Source organism: Sus scrofa, chromosome X (genome assembly GCF_000003025.6).
Source record: "Sus scrofa isolate TJ Tabasco breed Duroc chromosome X, Sscrofa11.1, whole genome shotgun sequence".
In the NCBI taxonomy this organism is placed as follows: domain Eukaryota; kingdom Metazoa; phylum Chordata; class Mammalia; order Artiodactyla; family Suidae; genus Sus; species Sus scrofa.
In genome coordinates, this window is record NC_010461.5 from 74508432 (window position 1) to 74533440 (window position 25009).

Below are 25009 nucleotides of genomic sequence, written 5' to 3' on the forward strand. Positions count from 1 at the left end.
AATAACATCAAGAAATGTATTAAAATATTTCATATACTAGATATTAAAAGATATTTAATGTATGAAATTGAGACTGTATCCAACAAATCAAATCGAGAAGTGTAATTGAGAATTAATAAAGGAAATTGAAAACAAAATTTGCAAATTATAAAGAAATAAAAATGCCTTATTGAATTTTTTCAGAAGAACTAGAGAACTAAAATAAAATGGCAGATTTCACAGTTCTCATCATGGTTCAGGGGTAATGAATTCAATTAGTATCCCAAGTCTGAGGGTTCGATCCCTGGCCTCACTCAGCGGGGTTAAGGATCCGACATTGCTCTGAGCTGTGGTGTAGGTCACAGATACGGTTTGGATCCTGCATTGCTGTGACTGTGATGTAGGCCATAAGCTACAGCTCGACTGAACCCTTAGCCTGGGAACCTCCATGAACTGTGAGTGCGGCCCTAAAAATACAAAAAAAAAAAAAAAAAAAAAAAAAAAAAAAAAGGCAAATTTCAGTGAACGGAAAATAATAAGCAAAGGGGGGGGGGGGAAGCAGCCAGAGATGTTGTTTGTTTTTTGACTCTTGGTAAAGTCTTTTAAAATGCCGTTCTTATTTTTAAACCCTAGTCAAGCTGTTGCTTGTATCTGGGTAATTCTTTTTTTTTTTTTTTTTTTTTTTTTTTTTTTTTTTTTTTTTTTTTTTGTCTTTTGTTGTTGTTGTTGTTGTTGCTATTTCTTGGCCGCTCCGCGGCATATGGAGGTTCCCAGGCTAGGGTTGAATCGGAGCTGTAGCCACCGGCCTACGCCAGAGCCACAGCAACGCGGGATCCGAGCCGCGTCTGCAACCTACACCACAGCTCACAGCAACGCCGGATCGTTAACCCACTGAGCAAGGGCAGGGACCGAACCCGCAACCTCATGGCTCCTAGTCGGATTCGTTAACCACTGCGCCACGACGGGAACTCCGTATCTGGGTAATTCTTATGTCAGTTTATAGATGTGAAAACTCATTTCCACATGGACTTCTTCATGCAATCTATAAACAAATTCCCAGAGTTGTGATGTCTTCTAATCCAGTTCTCTTATTGAATGTTTGGATGTTGTCTAACAAATCATAAATATGTAGATCTAAACTGATGATATGGCTTCTCTCAGTTCTTTCAAATATATGGAATTCAGTATCTCCTGAAAACATTTTTCCAGAATGCTTTAATAGGCACTTGTTTTTGTTGATCCGAAAGTTGCCTCTCTGTAATTGTAAGCCTATTCTTGTTCCTCTTACCCATAGAATAACTTTAATCCCCTTTTTACATGATTCCTCTTTCTTTAATCCAGACTTCTTAATCTAGATCAATATTTATATTTTGATGCCCAGAGCTGAACACATGGAATACTCTATAAAACATTCACTACATACAGAAAAATTGCATTTGAAAACCATATTATAATGGAGTAAATGATTATTTTTTTGTTGTTAATAACAAATAGCCCTTTACTTTTCATTAACTATTGAATTAAATGTCTTAAATTATTTTTATTACTTTTAACTACCTGGTTATAAGATTATCTTTTATATATTTTATCTTTTATATATTTATATATATATTTTTATGTAGTGAACACCTTTATAAATACTCTGGGTCTCTTAATTAATCAAGGTATCTTGCTTAATTTACCTTTCATCTTAATAAAAAATGCATAATATCAGATTCAAAGCAAACCTGTCATTAGTTTATTTAACAGTGTCTATTGTGCTAGTATTTTCATTTAATGATTTTAATTTAAAACAGTATTTAACATACATTTAATGCTTGGCTTTAATAATTTCTTCTTCCTCTTCCTCTTTGTCTTCTCTTTCTTTTGGTCTTTTCTCTTTGACAGTTCTCTGTGGACTGATAGAAGGAACTAGTGCAATCGAGCCTGGTATGGACTTGTTGTCCGGGACGTATATATTTGCGGTCCTGTTAGCATGCATCGTATTTCAATCTGGCGCCCAGGAGAAGAACTACACTATCCGGGAAGAAATGCCAGAAAACGTCCTAATAGGCGACTTGCTGAAAGACCTCAACTTGTCGCTAATTCCAGACAGGTCCCTAACAACTCCTATGCAGTTCAAGCTAGTGTATAAGACTGGGGATGTGCCACTGATTCGAATTGAAGAGGGTACTGGTGAGATCTTCACTACTGGAGCTCGCATTGATCGTGAGAAATTATGTGCTGGTATCGTGGTGGATGCTCATTGCTTTTATGAGGTGGAGGTCGCCGTTCTGCCTGATGAAATATTTAGACTGGTTAAGATACGTTTTCTGATAGAAGATATAAATGATAATGCACCTTTATTCCCAGCAACAGTTATCAACATATCAATTCCAGAGAACTCGGCTATAAATTCTCGGTATGCTCTCCCAGCGGCCATTGATCCTGACACAGGAATAAACGGAGTTCAAAACTATCATCTAATTAAGGTGTGTTTTAAAAATACTTTGTTAAATATAGCTCATTTTTTAAAAGGGAAAAAAAAAGGATCTTAGCGTATCTTTTTTTTTTCAGTGAATTTTATTACATTTATAGCTGTACATCGATCATCACAACCCTATTTTATATCATTTCCATCCCAAACCCCTGGTGAATTTGAGTAATTTTTGAGTAAGCCATCACCACAATTTTTCAGTTTAATCAAAGCATAGTGTAGAAAATTTATCAATGCAGTTTTTGCAATTGCATGGGGTTTATGAATCTTCATTTTATGTATATTCATTTTCAAGCAGTTGTTTGTATTTCCACTAACAATCTGTTATAGGGGTTGGATAAGGAGCTCAGCCTTGCTGTTTACAAATCAATATCCTACCCAATATCTTACTTTTAATCTGTCTAGTCATGATTCTGTCTCAAACATGGCCTAAACAAGCAAATCTAAATGTCAAGAATGAATCTACAAACCTCTCAGTTTTTCCTAGTTATTACTTTAGACAGAAAGCATTATCTTGCTATTTGAAAAGATACCAAATAAATTTATTTTAGAACATGTTATTACTAGCATTTCTACACATATGTGGAGTAATAACAAATATTTTTTATGTTAATTTCAAGTCAAGGCAAGATCTTTAAGTATCTCCTGAGTCACAAAATGAGATTATATTTTAGCCATGTGTTAATATTAAATAATTTCATTTTGTTCCAATTCTTTGAAATCACAGAACACTCATTTACTGTAAAGTAAGTTTTTTAGCCAAAAAGCTTCAGTTAACCTGAAGAAACCATTCTGGTATGATTTGGGTCTTGGGGTGGATAATACAAAGGGAAGAATAGATGGAATATTTGGTATTTTTTGAAATATGTGCAGAGGGCCTGCACTTACCAAGTGAATGGATGATTACCTATATGGTATATAGAGTAGTAGAAAACTCTGATTTGGCTGTGAAATAATACAGTGAAATAATACAGTGTACCTGAATGATCTTGGCAAATGGTAAAAGAACAAATGTGCAGATATAGTACAGATATGGCCAAGGGATTTTCAAAGTTTTATAAACATTTTCTGACTATTCAGTACCATATTATGATTATCATAGTGACTAATGTTAAAAATGTTCAAAGAACGCATAAATAAGATATGGTGAGGTATATCAGCTGAAGGTCTTAGCTTGGAGGATGAACAATATTGGAAGACTGCTTAGATGATGCTGATATGTTGTGAAGATATATTTGTTTATAAATACATTCAGAAATCAAACTCTACAGATCTTTTGAGTGATTTCAAGTGAAATGCAGATTTATGTGTGAATATAAAAAGTAAAATCTGAAAAGGGATTGCTGATTTTTAAATTAGCATCTTTAGGTAACGTCTCTGCAATGGAAACTCCTTATCTAATGAAATGGAAAAACATGCAGGAGTCAGAAAGATAAGGATCACAGCTTTGTGCTTACCACCAACTAACAAGCCATCTCCAGCTTAATCTTGCTGACTTTTAGTTTCTTCAGTCATAATATAAGGATGATGATATAAATTGGGAAGAATAAGCACTAAGTACAGGGTAGATGCATAGAAGATTTTTGGAGATGCTTTGAAACATTCGACTGTTTATAGAAATGTGAGGCTTATTACTTTAAATAATAAGTTGTGTAGCTGAGTGGATACTATCTCTGAAAAAACACACTGTCCAATAGAACTTTCTGCAGTGATGAAGGAAGTTCTATAATCTGTGGTATCCAATATGGTAGCTACTGGCCACATGTAGCTGTTCAGTACTTGAAATGTGGTTAGAACTGAATGTTTAATTTTTCTTAATCTTAATTTTAATAGCCACATGTGGTAAGTGGCTACCGTATTGGAGAGCAGAGCCTAAACAAAGAAGAAGTTTGTTTGGAAATTGGAAATTGACAGGTTAAAAGCAAAATGGGACCTTAACAGATTTAAATCAGGAAGTGGTAATAGGGTCTCTCCACCCAACCATCCTAACAAAAATGTTATTTTGAAATTCAAAGCTTTACTCAAAGAATAATTTTGTCATATCTCCCTCAGGGCATGTTAACTAAAGATATTTCTGATTTGTCTTAAAAGCTGCTTAACAAATTCACATAAAACAAACCCACTAGCTTAATTTCAGTTCGTTAAAATCTATTTTCATTTGAACTTCTTTCAAAGATTTTCAGCAAGTGACATAAAGGCAGACTCACTAGAGGTTCTTAGATGAGTCTTAGAAATAGATATGCTCTAAAATTTCATCCTATTTTAGAGTGTGTGATAAGCCAAAAGTGAACTATATGATGTACCTAAAAGTACTAGAGCATTTGTATGGCCCCATGGGCAAATACTGTCCTGACCGCTTGTTAAAAATAATGAGTATGAAACACAAAGCATAGCCCTGGGCTTTCAGAAGGTCATGACATGGGTTAACTGAGTGCCCTTTGACTTACAAGAAGGTCTTATCATGCATGAAGGTGGTACGTTCGCTTGGTGGGGGGGGGGGGTGGATAGGGAGTTTAAATAAAAAGAAAGAAAAGAAATATGTTATGATTCATCCATAAACTTTAATAAATGTTAATTTGAAAATAAGTAGGCCAACCATAATAATGTAAAGGCCCTCAGTCCTGTAGAATAAGATGAGAATTTCATTAATATTATTCTATTTTTGTTGAATAGACAAAACTAGCAAAATCACACTTTATCTTAACTAAGGAAATATAAAATTTATATGAAAAGTTCAGATAACAAAGGGATGATATAGAGAAAAATTCTAGGAAAAATTAGGTCAATTTACACATGAAATGTTCTTGCTATTGACAATTCTATGTTAACTGACTTAAGATAATTACCTTATAATAAAAGCATTTGATAAATATATCAAAATGTATATAATAAAAAGTAGCATAAGACAAAATTTACAGTATTAATCTTCAAAACTTTAATAGATTTTTTATTTAATTTATGCATTTTTATGATATAAGGTGTGCCTTGACATAAACATGGAAAGCATTATTATCCCACATTTTAAGTATTTAAAATGGAAAAATATATAGGAGTCAGAAAGAGTAATAATTTATTTCATTTATGATCATATGACCAGTAAATTATAGAACTGGGAACCAGAATAAGGTCTTCTGACTCTTAGATTTGATTGATACACAGAAAGGCAGGCAGACAAACCTTTGGGGTAGATCATAGCAAGTTCATGACTTAACAGGAAGGAAGAAGAAAAAAAGAAAAAGAAAGTGAGAAATGAATAACATGATCACCAAGTGATTCTGCTTTGTAAAAAGAAAATTATGTTAAAATAAAACTTATTTATGTGACCTTGGCAAGGTTAATTTTCAATTTTTTGAAAAATTAGGTTACTCTAAAGAAAAAAATGATTCATCTATAAAAGTTTCTGATGTGAACTGTCACTTAAAATCTAGAAGTGAAACCTCTTTTCCCTGTTTCAAGTAAAGACATATAATAATGAGAATTCCCCATGATATTTTGATATCATTTCCCTTAATTTGAACTACTTATGCTAAAGATTTATATCCATATATATTCTATATAGACACACACATAGATGTATATATGTCATTTTATATATCTTATAAAATATATATTATATACAATGTATACACTATACATACAAATGTACACAGTGTGTAACATATATATATATATATATAATTATCTGCATCTGTATATATACAATTAAGTCCTTGTAGTATTTGATAGAGTTGTTGTCCAGGAGTAGGAAATTACAGTATTTCTTTAAATTCCATTGTATTATTCTGATGTCCTGTTATTTATAAAGCTTTTTTTCATATTCAAAGACTTGTCAGGGAAGCCAGTATTTTCACAAATAGAAATATACTTCAAGCACCTAGTCTGACTCAGGATATGGATACAAACCACAGGGACCTACTTCTTCCCATGGTTGGAACTCAGGGGAAATTAGTTTGTGTAATGATGCTACATATATCTTCATTTTCTGCTTCAGATTTTCCTCTTCCCTCACATGTATCAACAGTAGTATTTCTATACTAGCCCAGTGACAGTGTGTTGATTGGGCCCCTCGAGGCAGGGGTGACAATGTTTCAAAAGTTGACTGTGCTGGCAGAGCATCATGAAGATCAAGTTTTTTTCAGACTGGTGACCCCACGCAAAGCCTTCAACACATTTTTGCCCATCTCATAAAGCATCCTCATCTTTCCATCCACTTCAAAAAAAATTCAGTCTTGAGGAGTCTTTTCACATCATCAAGGTTTGGGCCCTTGTTTCTATTTTATTTAAAATAAGATACATTTGGTCTTTACTTTTAAAACTAAATAAACTGGGTGGATGTGATTGGCCAAGACTCACAACTATATATGGAATAAATGAGAACCAAACATCTTCCCTGTTGATCAAGAGCTTGGATTTACTTAAGAAACTAAGATTAGATTTAGATTTTCTTTAAAATCTGGGATTAGAAAATTCAAATTGTGAAAAACTTATCTACCATTATATTTAGTAATCTTGAATACTAAATTGCCAAGAATGAGACATCAAATAATATATTTTGGAGATAAAGTTTGAATATAGAGATTTCCTCCATTTTTCCAACTATAAAATAAAGTATTATTTGGAAGTCCATCCTTTCGGCTTTAAGATAACTTCATTTTATATTATCTGAATTCCATGACGTGCAGATTAACATTTTTGATCTGTGCTAAAAAGCAAAAGAGATGACAATCAAATGCTAATGACCATTAGGTCCCTGAAAGCGGAAGGTTATCAAAGTGCACATCCAGTAGGGAAAAATGACAACATGAGGCTCACTCTCTTCATGAACGGATCTTTATTAATGCTGTCAGGTCTTATTAAAATGAGAGTGTGACACTAATAGGATTAAGTAACTTTTGATTTCATTGCTATTATCAGAGTCTTGGTTAATACTCATAGCCCACTAATGCCTTTTATTAAATACACGTTATTAATAGTTCCACATAAACCACATATATGTAGGACATTTCAGATAGCTCAATTCTAGAATTTATAAAATGAGATTCTGAACAGCAAATGTGTCCCCAAGTTTGATTAATTTACTCACATTCTGCCCTTTGACCTGATGATAACTATAAGAAATGTCTAAATTTTATGTCAATTAAAATTAGTTACAGGTTTATTTCATCTGTTGTTATTCCATTATTCACTCTCTCTAAATAAAAAACAATTTGATGTTTAATTTTGTGTCTGCCAAAGGGAATTACTTAAAAGCTAAATAAATATACATTTATACAAGACAAAATTCTTTGGTATAGGACTCTTTAATGAAAACATGAGGTATGGCTATACAGATCTACTTGGCTCTCATAATTCTGATCAATACTAATAATCTAAGATAATGAATGTTTGTTCCAATGTGGGTAGTTAGTTCAGCATAAATTATTCTTTTTGTCTACACCACTATATACTGACTATATAACAACACTCTGAAGTATGATCTTTCATTGAATCTTAGACCAAAAAAATTGATGGATCAGTAAAATTTTTGTACCAAAGGTAATAACTTCTTCAGAAGTGATGATAAAGCAATAAGGTCATTTTGGGGGAAATTTCTTATTTTGATTTAATTTGAGCAGTAAAATAATTTATATAGCATTATGCTTTTGTGTGAATTTGGACCAATTTTGAATAAATTATTCTTTAGCAAAAATGTAAATTTCGTATGAAAGATAATTCTCATTTCAAAATCAAATGCCATAAATGCTCTCTTTGCATTTATTAGTTAACAGTCATCTTCATAACTCAATAAAAATGTGTGAGTAATTCAATAGCATAATAGATCAAATAAATTGCTTTGACCACAAATTAAATTTCAGTATATCTTTGTCTAAGTGTCTTTTAGCTTCTGAATGCCGGTAGAAGGTGCCAGAGGAAGTAAAGTATTAGGTTCAATGTAATTATGACATAGTGCTTAAGTAACTATTTTTGAAATGTTCTTTATGTATTGCTCTTTTGCTTGCAGAAATTAAAAATCTCCACCAACATTATTCTGCAATTATGTGACAATGTATTTTATCCATAAAAGTTAAATGTTCATTACTAGAGAGCTCAATGCATCAAAATATAATATCCAAGTGTATGCAAACAGAAATATGTCTTTTAGTAACTAAAACAATAAAACTATAGTCATCCATATACTTTTCATTTGTTGTGAAATATAAGATGTAATTCTAGATTATCAGTCATAAGAAACCTATTTCTCTCCTTTAAAATGTTTAGTGGTATTATACGTTTTGTTTTGTTTTATTATTATTATTTTTTAGTAGTTATTTCCCCAATACAATTTTTTTCTACTGTACAGCATGGTGACCCAGTTACACATACATGTACACATTCTATTTTCGCACATTATCATGCTCCATTATAAGTGATTAGACATAGTTCCCAGTGCTACACAGCAGGATCTCATTGCTAATCCATTCCAAAGGCAATAGTTTGCATCTATTAATCCCAAATTCTCAGTCCATCTCACTCCATACCCCTCTCTCTTGGAAACCACAAGTCTATTCTCCAAGTCCATGATTTTCTTTCTGTGGAAATGTTCATTTGTGCTGTCTATTAGATCCCAGATATAAGTGATATCTATGTATGGTATTTGTCTTTCTCTTTCTGACTTAAAGTTCACTTAGTATGAGAGTCTCTAGGTCCATCCATGTTGCTGCAAATGGCATTATTTCATTCTTTTTATGGCTGAGTAATATTCTAGCTATAGTCCAGTATGTGTACATATGTACCACATATTCTTTATCTGTTCATTAGTGGTATTAAATCTTAATCACTGTGTGTAGACGTCTGTAAACTTGCAGGTAAACTAAGAAAAGTAGTACAAAGTTACATAATAGGAAATACAAATACAAGAATTTTGAAAAAAGTAATTTTAAACTTTGTTTTATTCAACAAGAGAAGGAGTTTTAAAAGTTGAATATATAAGATGAAATTTTGGGTTATCTAACCTAATTTACATTCGTCCTTGAGATCTCTTTTACTCAGGAGTTTTATTTTATGGAGGATATTCTCATGAACATTTCTGATCCTTTTGCTTATTTTGAATATGGAATTTAATTGTTTGAAGCCTTTCCAACAGAATGAAGTATAGCTCTAAAAAGTGGAATATTGTTGTACTAAATATTTTCTTAGTCTAATTCCTGTCATCTAATTTAACATATACTTACTTAGTGCCCAGTGTACAAAATCTTGAGGGATAAAATACGTTTGAAAAATAGTCACTGTGACCAAGGAGCTTTATTAGGGACATTACGGCATTATGGGGAATATATTTCTACATTAACGATAGTAAGGAAGAAAGCATATTTATTACATTTAAAATACATTTTATTTTAAATTGCTCATTCTGACATTAAGCAAATCTTCACAGTTTCAGAAAAGTTAAAATTTCCCAGTCTACTTTTAGTAGATTTTTATTTAGCACCTTCATTAATTTATGACATTTTATTTTTTAGAAGATCTGCAAGTATGGCAGTGATGCTTTCTGCCAGTGTTTATCTGCAAAACAGTTTTGAGACTGCAAATAAAATCTTTTTATTTACTTTTTGTCTTTTTTTTTTAGGGCTTCACACACAGCATATGGAAGTTCCCAGGCTAGGGGTCAAATCAGCACTGCTGTAGCTACTGGCCTATGCCACAGCTCAACACACCCCTTAACCTGCTGAGTGAGGCCAAGGGTCTAACCTGAATCCTCATGGATACTAGTTGGGTTCGTTCCCACTGAGTCACAGCAGGAACTCCTGGAAATAGTCTTTTTGATGAAAATGTTAATTCCTGTGAGTTAATTCCATGAGTCTTTCTATTACCTTAATTCTCAAACATGTTATCTATGATTCCAGTTTCCCTCCTATACAATGGAAAAATTAAAATTGTCCTTATCCAGCAGACAGGGATATTATAAAATTAATGAAATAAGAAAAATATAAAATTTGCTTAGTGCCTTAAACTGTTCTATAAACAATAGTTATTGGTTTTGCTCTATAATTTAAGATTAATTATAGTCTTCCCCAGTTTTTCTGAAATTATGCTTTATGCTCTTTAAAAAGCTTATTTTACAACCTAAACTTTTCATATATATGTTATATATGTATGCAGAGAAAAATATGACAACATTCTTTCTTTCTCAATCAATGCACTGGTTCTGCATTTATTTCTGGACCTAGTTCAATTTAAAACAAACTTCAACTTACCTTCTTTAACTTGTCTCTTGGATCAAATGTTTCCTTCTCTTCATTAGTCTTTCCATCCTCCTGGCCCTCCATATGACTATGATACTGCTAATGTGAATACTTTCTCATATACAGCTTCTACCATCTGCAATTGCTTTATTTACATCTCATTCATACGCCATTTTAAAAAATAAGATGTCCTATCTTGTCTTTTCTTTTTTGCACACTGAAATTTTTTCTTTCTATTTTCCTCTTTTTTTTCCTCGTGAGTCAATAGCGATTGTCTTTTTGCAGTGGATTCTGTAGGAGAGATATGTAATAAAAATTTTGAATTTTAGAGTTTTTAATCATGCTAAATTAAATAGGCTTTATTTATTTATTTATTTATTTATTTTTGGTCTTTTGTCTATTTAGGGCTGCACCCATGGCATATGGAGGTTCCCAGGCTAGAGATTGAATTGGAGCTGTAGCTGCTGGCCTATGCCACAGCCATGGCAACATGGGATCCGAGCCATTTCTGCAACCTACACCACAGCTCATGGCAATGCCAGATCCTTAACACATCAGTGATCGAACCCGCATCCTCATGAATACTAGTCAGGTTCATTAGCCACTGAGCCACTATGGGAACTCCTAAATAAGTTTTAAATATCATTTTTCTTGCAGGAGATATGCTAGAATTAGCCTTTCATGGATACTAGTATGTTTTCCTGGCTTATGAAGATGGCCATTATATTCTCTGAGGACGAGAGTTTACTTAGAAACATTGATTTAAAATGGCTTAGTCAGGGTCAAGAAGAATTTTGCTGTCAGTAAGGAAAATAATTAAGTAAATAGTTAACAGAAGAACAAAGTGATGCTCTAGACAATCCAGGGATGCATAAATAAGAAAATTAATGGATTATAAATAAAGCAGTTTAGAACTTTATTACTTTTAGTTGAACATAGTGCTTTATTGAAGTCTCTGAATGATTGTATGAATGAATATGAGAGTGCATGTAGCTAACAAAAACCTGGAAAATATCACGTTTAGTTACAAACTAATGAATATTCAATTACCTCAGATATTCAACTCCTTTCAATAAATAAATAAATAGATATAAAATGAAGGCTACTTAGGTTGGTTGAATACACAAAAAGGTAAGACTCTGACGTCGATTATTATATTCTTGATTTAGTGGTATCACTCTGATTTTTCTCTGAGGACTTAAATATTTAACAGATTTTGTGAGTTTCAGGAGGCAATTCAGACCTTTAATTTTACTGCGAGGAAAGTGATTCCTAAAGGATCAGCTACAGATAGCCCTATCATTTCCTTTAACATCATATCATCCCTTAAAATACATCATTATCCTAGATTCCAATTAAGTTGAAGTAGTAGCAATGACTCATCTTATTTTTAAGCCTTTGGAAGCCACTGTATGAGAATGCACCTTTAACTAGAATGCCCCTAAACTCGTGGGACTGAAAAAGTGAGAATTTCCTCATTGGGGCTGGTATATATGGCACTTAGTTGGAACATTGTTGTCTGGCTTCTATTTAGGCTGAACTAGTTTATCCATCTGTAGCTTTTAGGATTCTAGACATTACTCTGAAATCTATTCTCTCCAGAAAACCCATCTTGAGTTCTCAGGCACATGTAACTGTCTAGAGTTTTGCCTTAGTCCTTCAAATAATGCTTAAAATCAAATAACTAACTCTTATAATGAATGGATTTTTTTATAAAGCTAGAGGTCTCACCTAGAAAACCAGTTTACATGCAAAATGGGTAGATTAATAAAACTGAGAGTTTAATCTCTTTAACTCTTAGAAATATGATTTCTTTGCTATCTAACAGACATGACTTCTTGAGCTGTATTTGGCTACATAAATATAACCATACTATGGCGAATTTAAGTAATTTAAAGTAATTAAAAATTTCATTTGTTTGATGCTTGACTTTAAATATATCTGGTCTTCTATAATCTGAACTGTTAAAGGTTTGAGGCAAAAAAAAAAATTGACTCCTATCTGGGATAATCTTCTACATACCCCAAAAATTAGTGCCTAGCCTTATTTGGGTATTGATTAATATAAAAATAGCATTTTACCAAATAACATCCTGATATTAGCAGACAACTGTGGAATTTGGCAAAGCAATTATTTTTGTGTTTTTTCCCCATTTTAAGGTATAGTTTATTAATTAGATACAGCTGAAAGTGAACATAAACTATTGCCTTACATAACTTCATTCTTTGCTACACAGTTTATTGGCAATTGTTTCATGTGCTGCAGCTGTTAAGCTTTCTTAAACTTGATTGCTCCAATGAGTTAGTGATAGTTGATTTACCCATATTTACAGTGCATTGCCACACTGAATTAATGACAATTCTTTTTACTAACAATAGCTTTTGTATTTTGTTAGTGTGATATTGAAAGATTTTCTCATTGTTTTCTTCTCCACAAATAATTGACTGCATAACTCTGTGCTTTCACACGTTTAGCAATTTCCATTTCACAAATAATTGGATCTGCTGACCTAGTTGCAGTTATTAGTAGTTGCTTTAAAAGATGGCTGCTTATTTTGATTATTTCTTAGGCAATATTTGTAGTAATTTCAAGTGTTGTTTTCTCAAATGATTTCCACAGAGACAGTGGACAAATTGTAGATTAAAAGAATTATCATTGAGTTCTTTCTGTATATCTTTTTGTGTATTTTTTTTACCTCTACTTTTTCCTCATCTGATTTTCTCTTAACTATTTTCATTGTATATAAAATGAGAGTAACCACATAATTTATCCTCCAAATAAGGACAATTTTGAAAGTGAAAGGTGTTACTCAATAATTAAACAGGGACAACAGGATATATATTCACAATGCAGAAAACCCAAAATACCTAGATTAATTTCTTCTTTGCCATTTTATGTTTCCACGTCTTCCTGAAGGTCTGAAAAACCTTGAGCCAGAGAGCTGCCACTTCCTGCATAACATCAGTGAAGTAAACTAGTACTTGCACATACTCAAACTGGATTCTCCACTTATTTTAGCTGAACATTCTCAGGTGAACAATTCTGAGTTAGCTCAACTGGCATAAGATTAGCTTGTGAAGAATTATCTGGCAGCATATGCTATCCTAAAATTTATATAGGATGAATCCTTTTCTGAGCTGACATTATTCATCTCACATAGTGTTCGTTAAAGCTAAATAGGCAAGAGAATGGCATGGAAAACAGATGTAACTGTATTAAAAATTCTTTTATTTTGGACATAAGATGTCCTTAATCATTATTCAACTATATGAACACTATCTGATCTTTGCTTCCAAGCTTTCACTCATAAAAATTAGGAGGGCTTAGACTTCTGGCCATGGTTCTAAACAAGGTTTTAAGTTAAATGTTATCCCATTTCTCCTTTTCTACAGTTTTCATTAAATAGCTATTTATCTAGGGGCCATTTGAGTATAGCCTAAATAGTTAATGAGTTAGAAAACCTCCAGCACTTCTTTTTTTTTTAAGATTTTTATTTTTCTCTTATACTTGATTTACAATGTTCTGTCAATTTCTGCTGTACAGCAAAGTGACCCAGAATATATATATATATAAAAGAATATACATGTAAAAGAATATATATATATTATTTTTCTCACATTATTCCCCATCATGTTACATCACAAGTGACTAGATATAGTTTCCTGTGCTATACAGCAGATCTCATTGATTATCCACTCCAAATGCAATAGTTTGCATGTACTAACCCCGAACTTAGTCCATCCCACTCCCTCCCTGTCTGCCTTGGCAACCACAAGTCTGTTTTTCAAGTTCATGAGTTTCTTTTCTGTAGAAAGGTGCATTTGTATGTTTATTAGATTCCAGATATAAGTGATATCATATGGTATTTGTCCTTCTCTTTCTGACTCTTGCAGTTCTCTTCAAACTAAGAATAAAGTTGTAGATAAGAACCTTGAGTGGTTTTTCTAGGAGAGGAATAGTGATTTTATTAGCATGGAATAGTCTTCATAAATAATTTTAACAGAATAGTTTATATTTACCTTTATTTTACTGATTTGAGAGTAACTGATACTATGAATGCACTATCAAATTGTACTATGTTGCTGTTTCTCCACTCACTAACATTAAAAAAACATGATGTCACCAATAATCATTTAATTATTTTTGCATCATATGCTTTGGTTTTCTTCATCAGTTTGCCTGGATTTCAGTCAGGGTTTTGAAGATTATACATATATGTATTAGATATACATATTTTTAAATATATAAATATGGGAACTTGTCACCATCAGAAAATTTTATTATATATAGGATAACTATATATTATATAGTAAATATATCAAGTATATTCTGATGGTGACTTGAGAGTGCCTCTATATGATTCTAGTCCAGCTAATCATTTTTCTAAAGATACATTTAAAATTTTTTTTTTTTTTTTGTCTTTTTGCCTTTTCATGGGCCGCTCCCGTGGCATATGGAGGTTCCCAGGCTAGGGGTCAAAACGGAGCTGTAGCCGCCGGCCTACGCCAGAGCCACAGCTGCATCTGCAACCTACACCACAGCTCACGGCAAAGCGGGATCCTTAACCCACTGAGCAAGGCCAGGGATCGAACCTGCAACCTCATGGTTCCTAGTTGGATTCATTAACCACTAAGCCATGATGGGAACTCCGATACATTTAAAGTTTAATCCTAGACTGTTCTATACAGATTGAGTCATTAAACCAGATGTGATGTAGAATTTTATTTTAAAATTCATTTGCACATATCAGGATTACTGATTTTTATATGACATTATCCATGAAAAGCGAAGTTATTCAATGAACTAGTAAACACATTTCAAGTATGTTTATTTTGAAACCTCTCTTTAATTCCTAGAGATTGGCTGAATATTTTAGCATAGTCACTAATAAAAAATAATTGAATTATATTCAAATATCTAGTTAATAGAGTTAGCAGCAGTTGCTACAAAGCTAAATAATTCTGATGATAATAAAAATGAAGTTAAAAACAAAACATGGTGTAAGAGTTCAGTTAGTTAAAAAATACAGTGGTTTAATAGTATACATTTGATTTTAGAATAATGATGTTTTAAAACGCAAATTGATTAATTATTAATTCCTTAACTTTATGTTAATTAAGTGTTCTTCTTCCACCCCTTGGCAGTTTACCAAATCACAAATGATTTTGATCAGAGAAGAACGTCTTTTTTCAGAAGTTAAAAACAGTATTTATTAAATGTTTACCTGTCTACTATCGATAGAGTGTTACTATATTTCAAAAATACATATTCCAGTGTTGTCAAATTTTTGAAAAATTGTGATTACATTAAATTAGAGTTTAATAGTCAAAACATAACTTCAAAGTCAATCACCTGAGCACCGCTTTAATACTGAGGCATCTTGTGCATGTCTTTATGTGCATGAGTATAATTGATCATAATTCTCTAAGTTATTCATTCTGAACTATAACCAGTACTTTGTTATTCTGTAGTTAATCAAATCTGAGTGAATCATATTCCCATTACATTTTATTTTTCTTCAAGATACTTTAAAAATACTTCCTAAAATTTTTCTACCTCAGCAAAAGTGTATCAAGACTCCCAGACTGTACAGCTGAAACTAATGCAATATTGTAAATCAACTGTACTTCAATTAAAAAAGAGGAGACTCCCAGAAAGCCTTTTTACATTCCAGAATTATTCATGGGATTGGATAAACTCACGTGTCCATTAGACCTTTTGCCATGTTATTAGTATACTCTCCTCTTTAGCTCAGATCAGTGTTTAGCACCCTTGTCCTTGGTTTTTATTACATATAGAATATTTTACAAGGAACAGCATATTCTCTCTTCTAAGAAGATAGGTCAAAGCAAATTGGTGTGCTTATTTAGAACAGCAGAAATTTTTAAAGGGAATTTCAAACTTTGTAGGTGCCACAAACCTCAATGTATTGGGCATCATTGATAAAGAATTTCCTCTTTTAACTTTTTTTTTTTTTTTTTTTTTTTTGGTTTAGCTACATTCCCTTTGAAGATTTTTTGGTAGTTGTAAGTTTCTTTAAAACATTTTTTTCTTCTAGCTATTTGTTTACTGAGGTTGTGAAAACATACAGAGGCTGTAGATACTTACAAGTTTATGTTCTGCTTTGATTTCCAGAGGGGAAATATATATAAGGGCTTTGACATATGAGCTCTTTATTAATTTTTAGTCACGCCAAAAAATAATTTTCCAATTTTTACCAAATTGCCCAATTATCATTTTTAATCAAAGTAACCTATTAGGAGTTCCCGTCGTGGCGCGGTGGTTAACGAATCCGACTAGGAACCATGAGGTTGCGGGTTCGGTCCCTGCCCTTGCTCAGTGGGTTAACGATCTGGCGTTGCCGTGAGCTGTGGTGTAGGTTGCAGACGCGGCTCGGATCCCGCGTTGCTGTGGCTCTGGCGTAGGCCGGTGGCTACAGCTCCGATTCGACCCCTAGCCTGGGAACCTCCATATGCCGCGGGAGCCGCCCAAGAAATAGCAACAACAACAAAAAAGACAAAATAAATAAATAAATAAATAAATAAATAAATAAATAAAATAAATAAAATAAAGTAACCTATTAATGCTCCAGATAGTACTCATAGGCATTATAGTTTAGAACTCTATTTTAAGACTATTTTATTCTAAAAATATTATCAAGACCTGTGACTTTCCAAATATATAGTATTTTCATATTACAGTTAAATTGTACTTCTTTTTGTCTTCTCATCCCACCCTTTTAAACTAAGACTTGTTGCTGCATGAGGACTGAAAATACCTTTGCTTATTTATGACCTTAATTGGTAAACTTTATTTAATGTAAGTCTTTAAAGGGAAGTGAAACCACTAAAATGCCCCAATTCAAAAGAGGATTATACTAAAAATTCCTTTCTACTAACTTTATATTTTGGAATATTTATTTTATAATCCTTAACTGTCACGAATTGTCATATCTTTGACATTTATGATAGCTCTTTTAGTAGAATAAGGGGAAAGCATTATTATAATAAATAAAGGATAAACTAGAGCAGCTTTCTGGTAGACTGAAAACAGTGATAATTCTGCTGTCATGCCCTCATCTTTTCCTGTACTGTTCATTGGGTTATCCATTATTACTCAATATGATGCAAATTAATTAAGATATATATTGAGGTGTGAAAAATTTCTTATATTTTGTCATAAGCATATGTTTATTGACTGTACATTAATAAATCACTAAGCAGTGCATGTAACTCTAAGAATTAGATCATAGTATTATGAAAAAATCTATAAAAACCTAGAAATTTAAACCACTTTGATCTTTCATGATATTGTCACAGATCAAATATATGTATAATTTTCATTGAAAAATAATAAACAGTATTAGATTTAAATTAATATAAATGTGCAATAGTTACACATTTATCCATATCAGATAAATAATGTCTTCTATGTATATATAATATTTTCCATATGTTCAGTTTTTCTTTGTTATCTATAGATTTAGCTCTAATTGAATGCCAATATGTCTTAGAACCTGAATCAAAACCTGATTTTAAAATTTTACTTGGTTGGAATTCCTGTTGTGAGTGAGTGGGTTAAGAACCCAACTAATTTCTGTTAGGATGTGGGTTCGATCCCTGGCTTCACTCAATGGGCTCGGAATCCAGCATTGCCACAAGCTGCGGCATAGATGCGGCTTGGATCCGGCGTTGCCGCGGCTGTGGTGTAGACCTGCAGCTCCAGCTCCAATGTGACCCTAGCCTGGGAATTTCTATATGCTACAGGTATGGCAGTAAAAAAATTAAAAAAAAAATAGTTGATAATCAAATATCAGATTTCTCCGGTTCTATAGCTAGATGATCTGATCATTAGACACTAGTTGGATTCGCTTAATTTCAAGCATTGTATTTTAAAAGTGTATTGATTTTTACCACCTGTAATTTGAAGCTATTGTATAAACCTTGGAACTTTTAAATAGTACATCCATTGGTCACAAAGAGAAATAAGTTTGCTGCTATTCTGGCTTAGCATGCAAATAATCAAAGTCAAAAGCTTCTCCTCTTAGAAACATTTTAAATCATTTGCACTTTCATAAAATTAGGTATTAGTGGTGACATTAGGGTTTTTGATAGTATAATTAACCACAAGACAGGGATAGCCTATACAAAAATATGTTTCTATTCAGCTTACTGTCATAGAAAAGTGATGGTTGTACAAATGATTCTAATGACCAAATGTAATTAATTTCTTTCCATTTATATTTCTGAGGCTCTCCTGATTATTTATTTGCTAGACCCTACAAATATAATTGTAATTACACATATTTCAGAGTAAAACCTTGTATTTGGACACAATTTAGTCTTTTTCTTTTAGCATTGTAATTCTCAAAGTGTTGGCCCAGGGTTTCTTGACCTTGATACTATTGACATTTAGAGATAGAAAATTCTTTCTTGTGAGGTAGGGTAGGACAGTACGGGGTGTCCTGTGCATTGTATGAGGATTATTAGTATACCTGGCCTCTACACTCTAGGTCCCAGTAGCACCCTCCTGACTAGATGTGACAACCTAAAATATTTCCAAAGTTTGCTAAACATCCCCTGTATGTGTCAGGGTGGAGTGGGATGGGGTAAAATTTCCTCAGCAGAGAATTACAGCTTTAGCCCATCCTTGCATGTTGTAGTGTGGTAGGAGTAGATTTTGTCCCTTTTTGTAACTCCAAGGACATATCATGGTTTGGAACACTTCCCCAAACCTTCAAATGATGAGTACTTCCAGATGAGAAAATACTTCATAGATGTTTAAACAGTAAATGCAATTTTAACAGTTTCTTAAACCTTAGGATTCATAAGTGGGAAAGTATTAGCACACAAAAAAGTGTTAGCACCTTTGATAGAGCTTTTATGAAATAATAGTGCTTTTTATAATTTGTAAAATGTTATAATTAATTTTCAATGTAGAAGTTACTTTCTTATGTATATAACTTAAGGGGAAGCAAAGTAGCGTGAGAGATGGTGTTCTAATTTCAAGTGGTAAAAATTCATTAATTACACAAAGGTATTTCACTATTTATTTATTGTTTTATTATATATCAAGAAAACACATTTATTATCAGCCCTAACAAAATCTCACTTTATAAATTGAATTTTATATTAAACAAATGTTTGAGTACTTTACCAACTGAATTTCTAATCAGAATAAAAATTAGAAGGATAAAATTAATATGTATGAGTATGTTTGCAAAATGTTATAAATTATAGGAGCTCAGCTAGTAAAGTAAATTTATTCTTTTCATTAGTAAAACATTATTTTTCTGACTTGATTTCATGGTCATATAAGAACTATTAGTTAAAATACTTAAACTTATTACAGTTAAAATAGTAAGCTTTGAAAAAAATTGTTATCATTAAGGATAAGAAATGCTAAAAATTAACATTTTTCTAGTATTAGACAAATTAAGAACTGATTGAAGACACAGTATATGAATGGAACACAGTCTTCATTGTTGCATGATAGCACTAATATGACTATCTTATTAAAAGAAGCATTTATTAAGCCAATGTTTTACTAATGGATTTATTTATGGTCAAATATTCTTAGAGCTTCAGTTTTATTATTCTTTTCTTTTAGTATTGTGGGACATAAAAATATATTTTAACCTAATGTCTATAATAATTTTATCTAGACTGCTATATTCATCATTGAAAATATCTATGCTTAATTAGTTAATTAGTTAATTAATAGCTGTACCCCCTGGCATGTGGAAGTTCCCAGGCCAGGGATCAAACCTGTGCCACAGCAGTGACTGGGGCCGCTGCAATGACAACACCCAGTACTTAATCCATTGTACCACAAGGGAACTCCAAAAATGTCTATGCTTTAATGTGTAAAACGGGGACCAATTTCATTAAGTTTGTCATTGGCTGTGTCTGTAAAGAACTAATTAACATAATAAGGCTGGAATTTTCAGATGCTTGCTTGATTGACATAGTTGTTAGATGTTGCAGCATAAAAATACTAGTTCTGCTTTTCAAGGCATCACCTTAATTTTGGAGACTTTTATAAACATTACTATTCTCTAGATGGAGTTAAATTTTATAGGGTATTGATGCTCTAATTAAAAAGTGTGATTCAGTGCACTTGAGGGAAAAATAATTACTAGTAGTCTGAAAAATACCATGGTCTTTCCTAATTCAAAATGATCCCATACATAATTTAAATCAGCCCTGGAATAAGTGCCATGGGGTATAGTATTTGCTGATATTAAATACATCTAGTAAATTTGAGTAGGTTAAGGCTCCTTCAATATATAAACATAGTTAGGCTTATAGAACACTGATGGCTTTTTTCACACCAAGAAGCTACTTTAAGAAGTCATGATTTTTTTTTTTTTATTGGAAGGTAGCAGCAAAAAAGTATTTTTGTCACCTACTATGCTAATTACTCATTTAGTTAGCACTAGCTTATGTAGTTTAGCTTTCAAAGTGAATAGATATTAAAATTAATTTTGACTTTGTTGGTTCCTTCTGTTTTTATGTAAAAGATACCTGTTTTGGCCTATGGGACTGTTCGTGTCAGTTGTTCGGAAAAGGTAGTGCCTTCAGAGAAGGAAAATTACTACAAAAATCATGATAATGATGACTATAATGACGATAATAGCAATAATGATGATACTGCTGGTGATGAAAACAATGAATTTTATGATGATGATCACTTATTTGATGATATAAAAATGGTACCCATGAATTGCTTAATGTCAGCGATCTGGGCTTCACGTTTCTTCATGAAAACATGGGCAATAATGAAGAATCAGAAATGATCTCAGAAGACGTGGTTCTTCCTTCGAAAACAGAAATCATAAAAACACTTAGGCAAATGTGCATGAGTTCCTCTTGTCCTTAAATTAAAACAGAAAAGCATAGGTCAGAGAGCAAAGGAGTTGATTTATTCTTGCAATGTTTACCCATTTTCAAGAGCATGTAATTCATGGGCAACTTTGTCATTGACTTAACTTCTCTCAAGAAAAGTTGCCACCATCTTTATTACGACATTTGTTTAATCAATATTCAGATATCCTGACACACAGAAGACATGGCCTTCCCATATGGTGTAGCAACTGAAATCCCTTTTTGGATTTCTAGGCTTTGAAGATTAAGTCCAACAGAAATTGATTTAGAACTTTTCACAGTTCAGAGGGTAAAACCAATCAGAGTTATAACCACTCAAGAAGCTCTGAGACTTAAAAGATAAAATGTGTTCATAAGACCTTAGATTTTCTAACAGTATCTTTCCTGACCCCCAGACTTACCTTATGTACTGACTGTTTTTACCTGATGTTTTCTCTGACATATTGGACCAGAAGCATCTTGAATTTTATCTTCCTGATAAGCAACCAGGTTTGCAAGAGTTTCTATTAGTAAAAGATCATATTTCCATTTTTTGATGACTAAACTTTTGATATGGTTTGACATAATCATGAATTTTAATTAAAGTTAACCATAAGGTCTTTACCTTATTTATTTTAAACAATAGTTCAAGTGAAGTATGTAGCAACGTAAAAAGCTTTTGGATTGTCTTCCAGAAAGTGTTTTTTACTATTTTTTAAAAGAGAAATTTAAGAAAATATTCCATGAAATATAGAAGATTTATATTGATTATTTTAAAAAAGTAATGATGATGTGAGCCACATGGGAAGTCATGTATATGTAACTGTGTTACCATGCTGTACAGTATAAAATTGACAGAATACTGTAAACCAGCTATAATGGATAAAAATAAAAATCATTTTATTAAAAAAATAAAAATGTAAAAAAAAGTATTGATGAATGCCATTTTGAGAATCTGACCCTTCTTTATGTATAGAAATAATGTAACTTTTTATATTTTAGAAGGTATTTCTTTGCTTTCTTTTTTCAGTAAATATTACTCCTTAGGGTGGTAAAATAGATTTGAAGGGAACAAAGAAGAAAACTCTTTGTCAGAGGCTCAAAGTGGATTAAGGAACAGTTTTGTTTGTTTTGTTTTGCTCTTTTTTGGATAATGATTACCTGATGATTATCTCATGTCCAAGAACTCTCCATAGTACAAGAATTCTTGCCAGCATCAGTAAGGCCTCCCTTTTCAGAGTTAACCATAGTTAAAACTATTGAACTCAAAATCAAGAGACTTGGCTTTCAGATCTGGCTCTGCAGTAAACTAGTTGTGTGATCATGAGCAAGTCACCTAATCTCACTGAGTCTCATTGTCCTTTTTGTAAAAGGAGAAGAAGGAAGGCTAGATGATATCTGAAGTTCCTTCTAGTACTGGTATTCAGTGATTCAGTATACTGTGTTCTTGTTTTCTTATGAAACCAGCTAATCTAACTTGAGCACAAGAGAAGCAGTTGCTAAAAAGAGCTGATTAACAACAATTAGGAGTGACATTTCATTTGTTTTGCAAGTCTTTTCAATTAAAAGCAGTTAGTGATTAAAATCACATGCTTGAAAATGTATTCCTTAAAATATTTTCAAATAAAATGTAAAACATTAAAATCTCTGGGATCAAGTCCAATTTGTATTTTAAACATTTATCTAGTATTGAAGAGTATTTTTTAATATGGTAAGGCATGCTTAGTCTTTGCAAGTGTTAAAATCTGCACAGAGAGAGAGAGAAAGTGAGCTAGCAGGAAATGGAACAAGTAAGAAAGAGAATGCTGAATTATTATACATGCTGGTAAAAAATGATTTGTTTCTTCCTGAGATGTTAGAATCAATCAGATTATGTCTTTTGTTTCATTTATATATATCTCATATTTAGTCAATTGTTTAAGATTTTCCCTTTTTGTCTGAAAGTGGAAAATTTGGCTTTTCAAAACTAAGTGAAGAATAGACTGAAAAAATGGAAACCTGATGAATGGATTTGTTTCAACATCCACCTGTTCTCATGGATATAACCACCCTGATATCTTCAATTAAATTGCCTTTGTTCCAACCCATAACATTATGAATTTAAGTTAACCCTTTAAAACATTTCAATCTGGGGAGTTCCCTTGTGGGACAGTGCATTGTCATTATAGGGGCATGGAACTTTCACATGTCATTGGCATAGCTAAAAATATTTTTTTCAATCTGAATACTTATTCCAAATAATATGATCAAGTAGTTTGATTATTCTCTCAGTTGGAGGACACAGAATAATGACAGGGACACATGGTCATAAAAAAGGAAATCGATAGTATTTACCATGTATCACAAAAAAAAAATCCTGAATTAAGGGAGGAGTACATATGAAGACAGAAGTTAGTATCAAGATGCTATCATTTTCAATGACCTTCCTGAGTACCTACTCCTTTGTCAAAGAGAAAAAACAAACACACTGTTCCTAGTGTTGAAATCTGATGAAATAGAGGGGAAATAAGGCAGCGTTAGGAATTACTTTTCTTGGGACTAACGTTTAAAAAAAGAACCATATGCTATAAATATCATTGTTCTACTAAATAGTCTTTGGTAAATATCAAATAGATAAAATAAACATGTGTATATACTAAACCTTGTGCATAGCTTTGCAAAAGTGAAAGCCAATGCTATTAGTGATTTCTTGTAAATTCATTTCTTCCAAAGAGAGTTGATATTTTCTTAAAAAAAACATGACTCTCCATAATTTAACTTTAAAGTAGGTAAGGACTTGGTGATTTCAAAGTTATCATCAAATGTGTGACTAATGGCTCAGGTCATTTTACTTGTAATCCATTTTTATTATATTTCCCTTGACAGTGCTACAAATGAAAGCTAAAAGAAATGTTTTGGAAATAGTGCATAGAATCTAAATGACATCACAAAGCTGAATATTTCAGAAACAGTTGCTATTCTCTTCAGTAGTTCTAGGCACCCTATAGCAAACCAATAAAATTTTTAATGGAATTAAAGGAAATTTATTATAGTACCCATTACATTTGTATTGGGAATACTAAATTTATTTTCCTACTCTTTTCTAAAATAGACATATCTCTGTGGTTTTATCCATTTGAAACTATGTCCTTGAGTTTCACTGACCCAAAGGTGTGTCAGCAACAGAAAGAAAAAAACAACTTTTTTTTTTAAAGTCAGGTTGGTTCTTGGTGAATCAGCAGTGGTAAAGCTCAGAAATAAATTTTTAGTCTTTCCCCAGCATTCCTCGATCTTCAGAGTAAACAGGTTTTATTTAATCAGTTTTAGAATCCAATCTCTTTGGAACTATTTTTAGTACTTACTGGCACTGTATGCATTTTCTGGGCAACTGTACTAGATTTATAGCTCTGGAAGTGCTGTGTTATTTATTACCTTCCAATAGGCAATGAAGTGGTTGGTGTCTTGCACATGCATATGTCAAAAAAGTT

General features: G+C 32.3%; 1 protein-coding gene across 10 annotated transcripts in view; it reads left to right on the forward strand.

The window, feature by feature from the left end:
• Positions 1-25009, forward strand: part of PCDH11X (protocadherin 11 X-linked) — a 729120-nt gene that overhangs the window by 45621 nt on the left and 658490 nt on the right. For all 10 annotated transcript variants that reach the window (XM_021080416.1, XM_021080417.1, XM_021080409.1 and 7 more), the window contains one exon: positions 1867-2450. In XM_021080416.1, the coding sequence (XP_020936075.1) occupies positions 1911-2450 (540 nt within the window). In that variant the 5' untranslated portion in view covers positions 1867-1910. The remainder of the gene's footprint in view (positions 1-1866; positions 2451-25009) is intronic.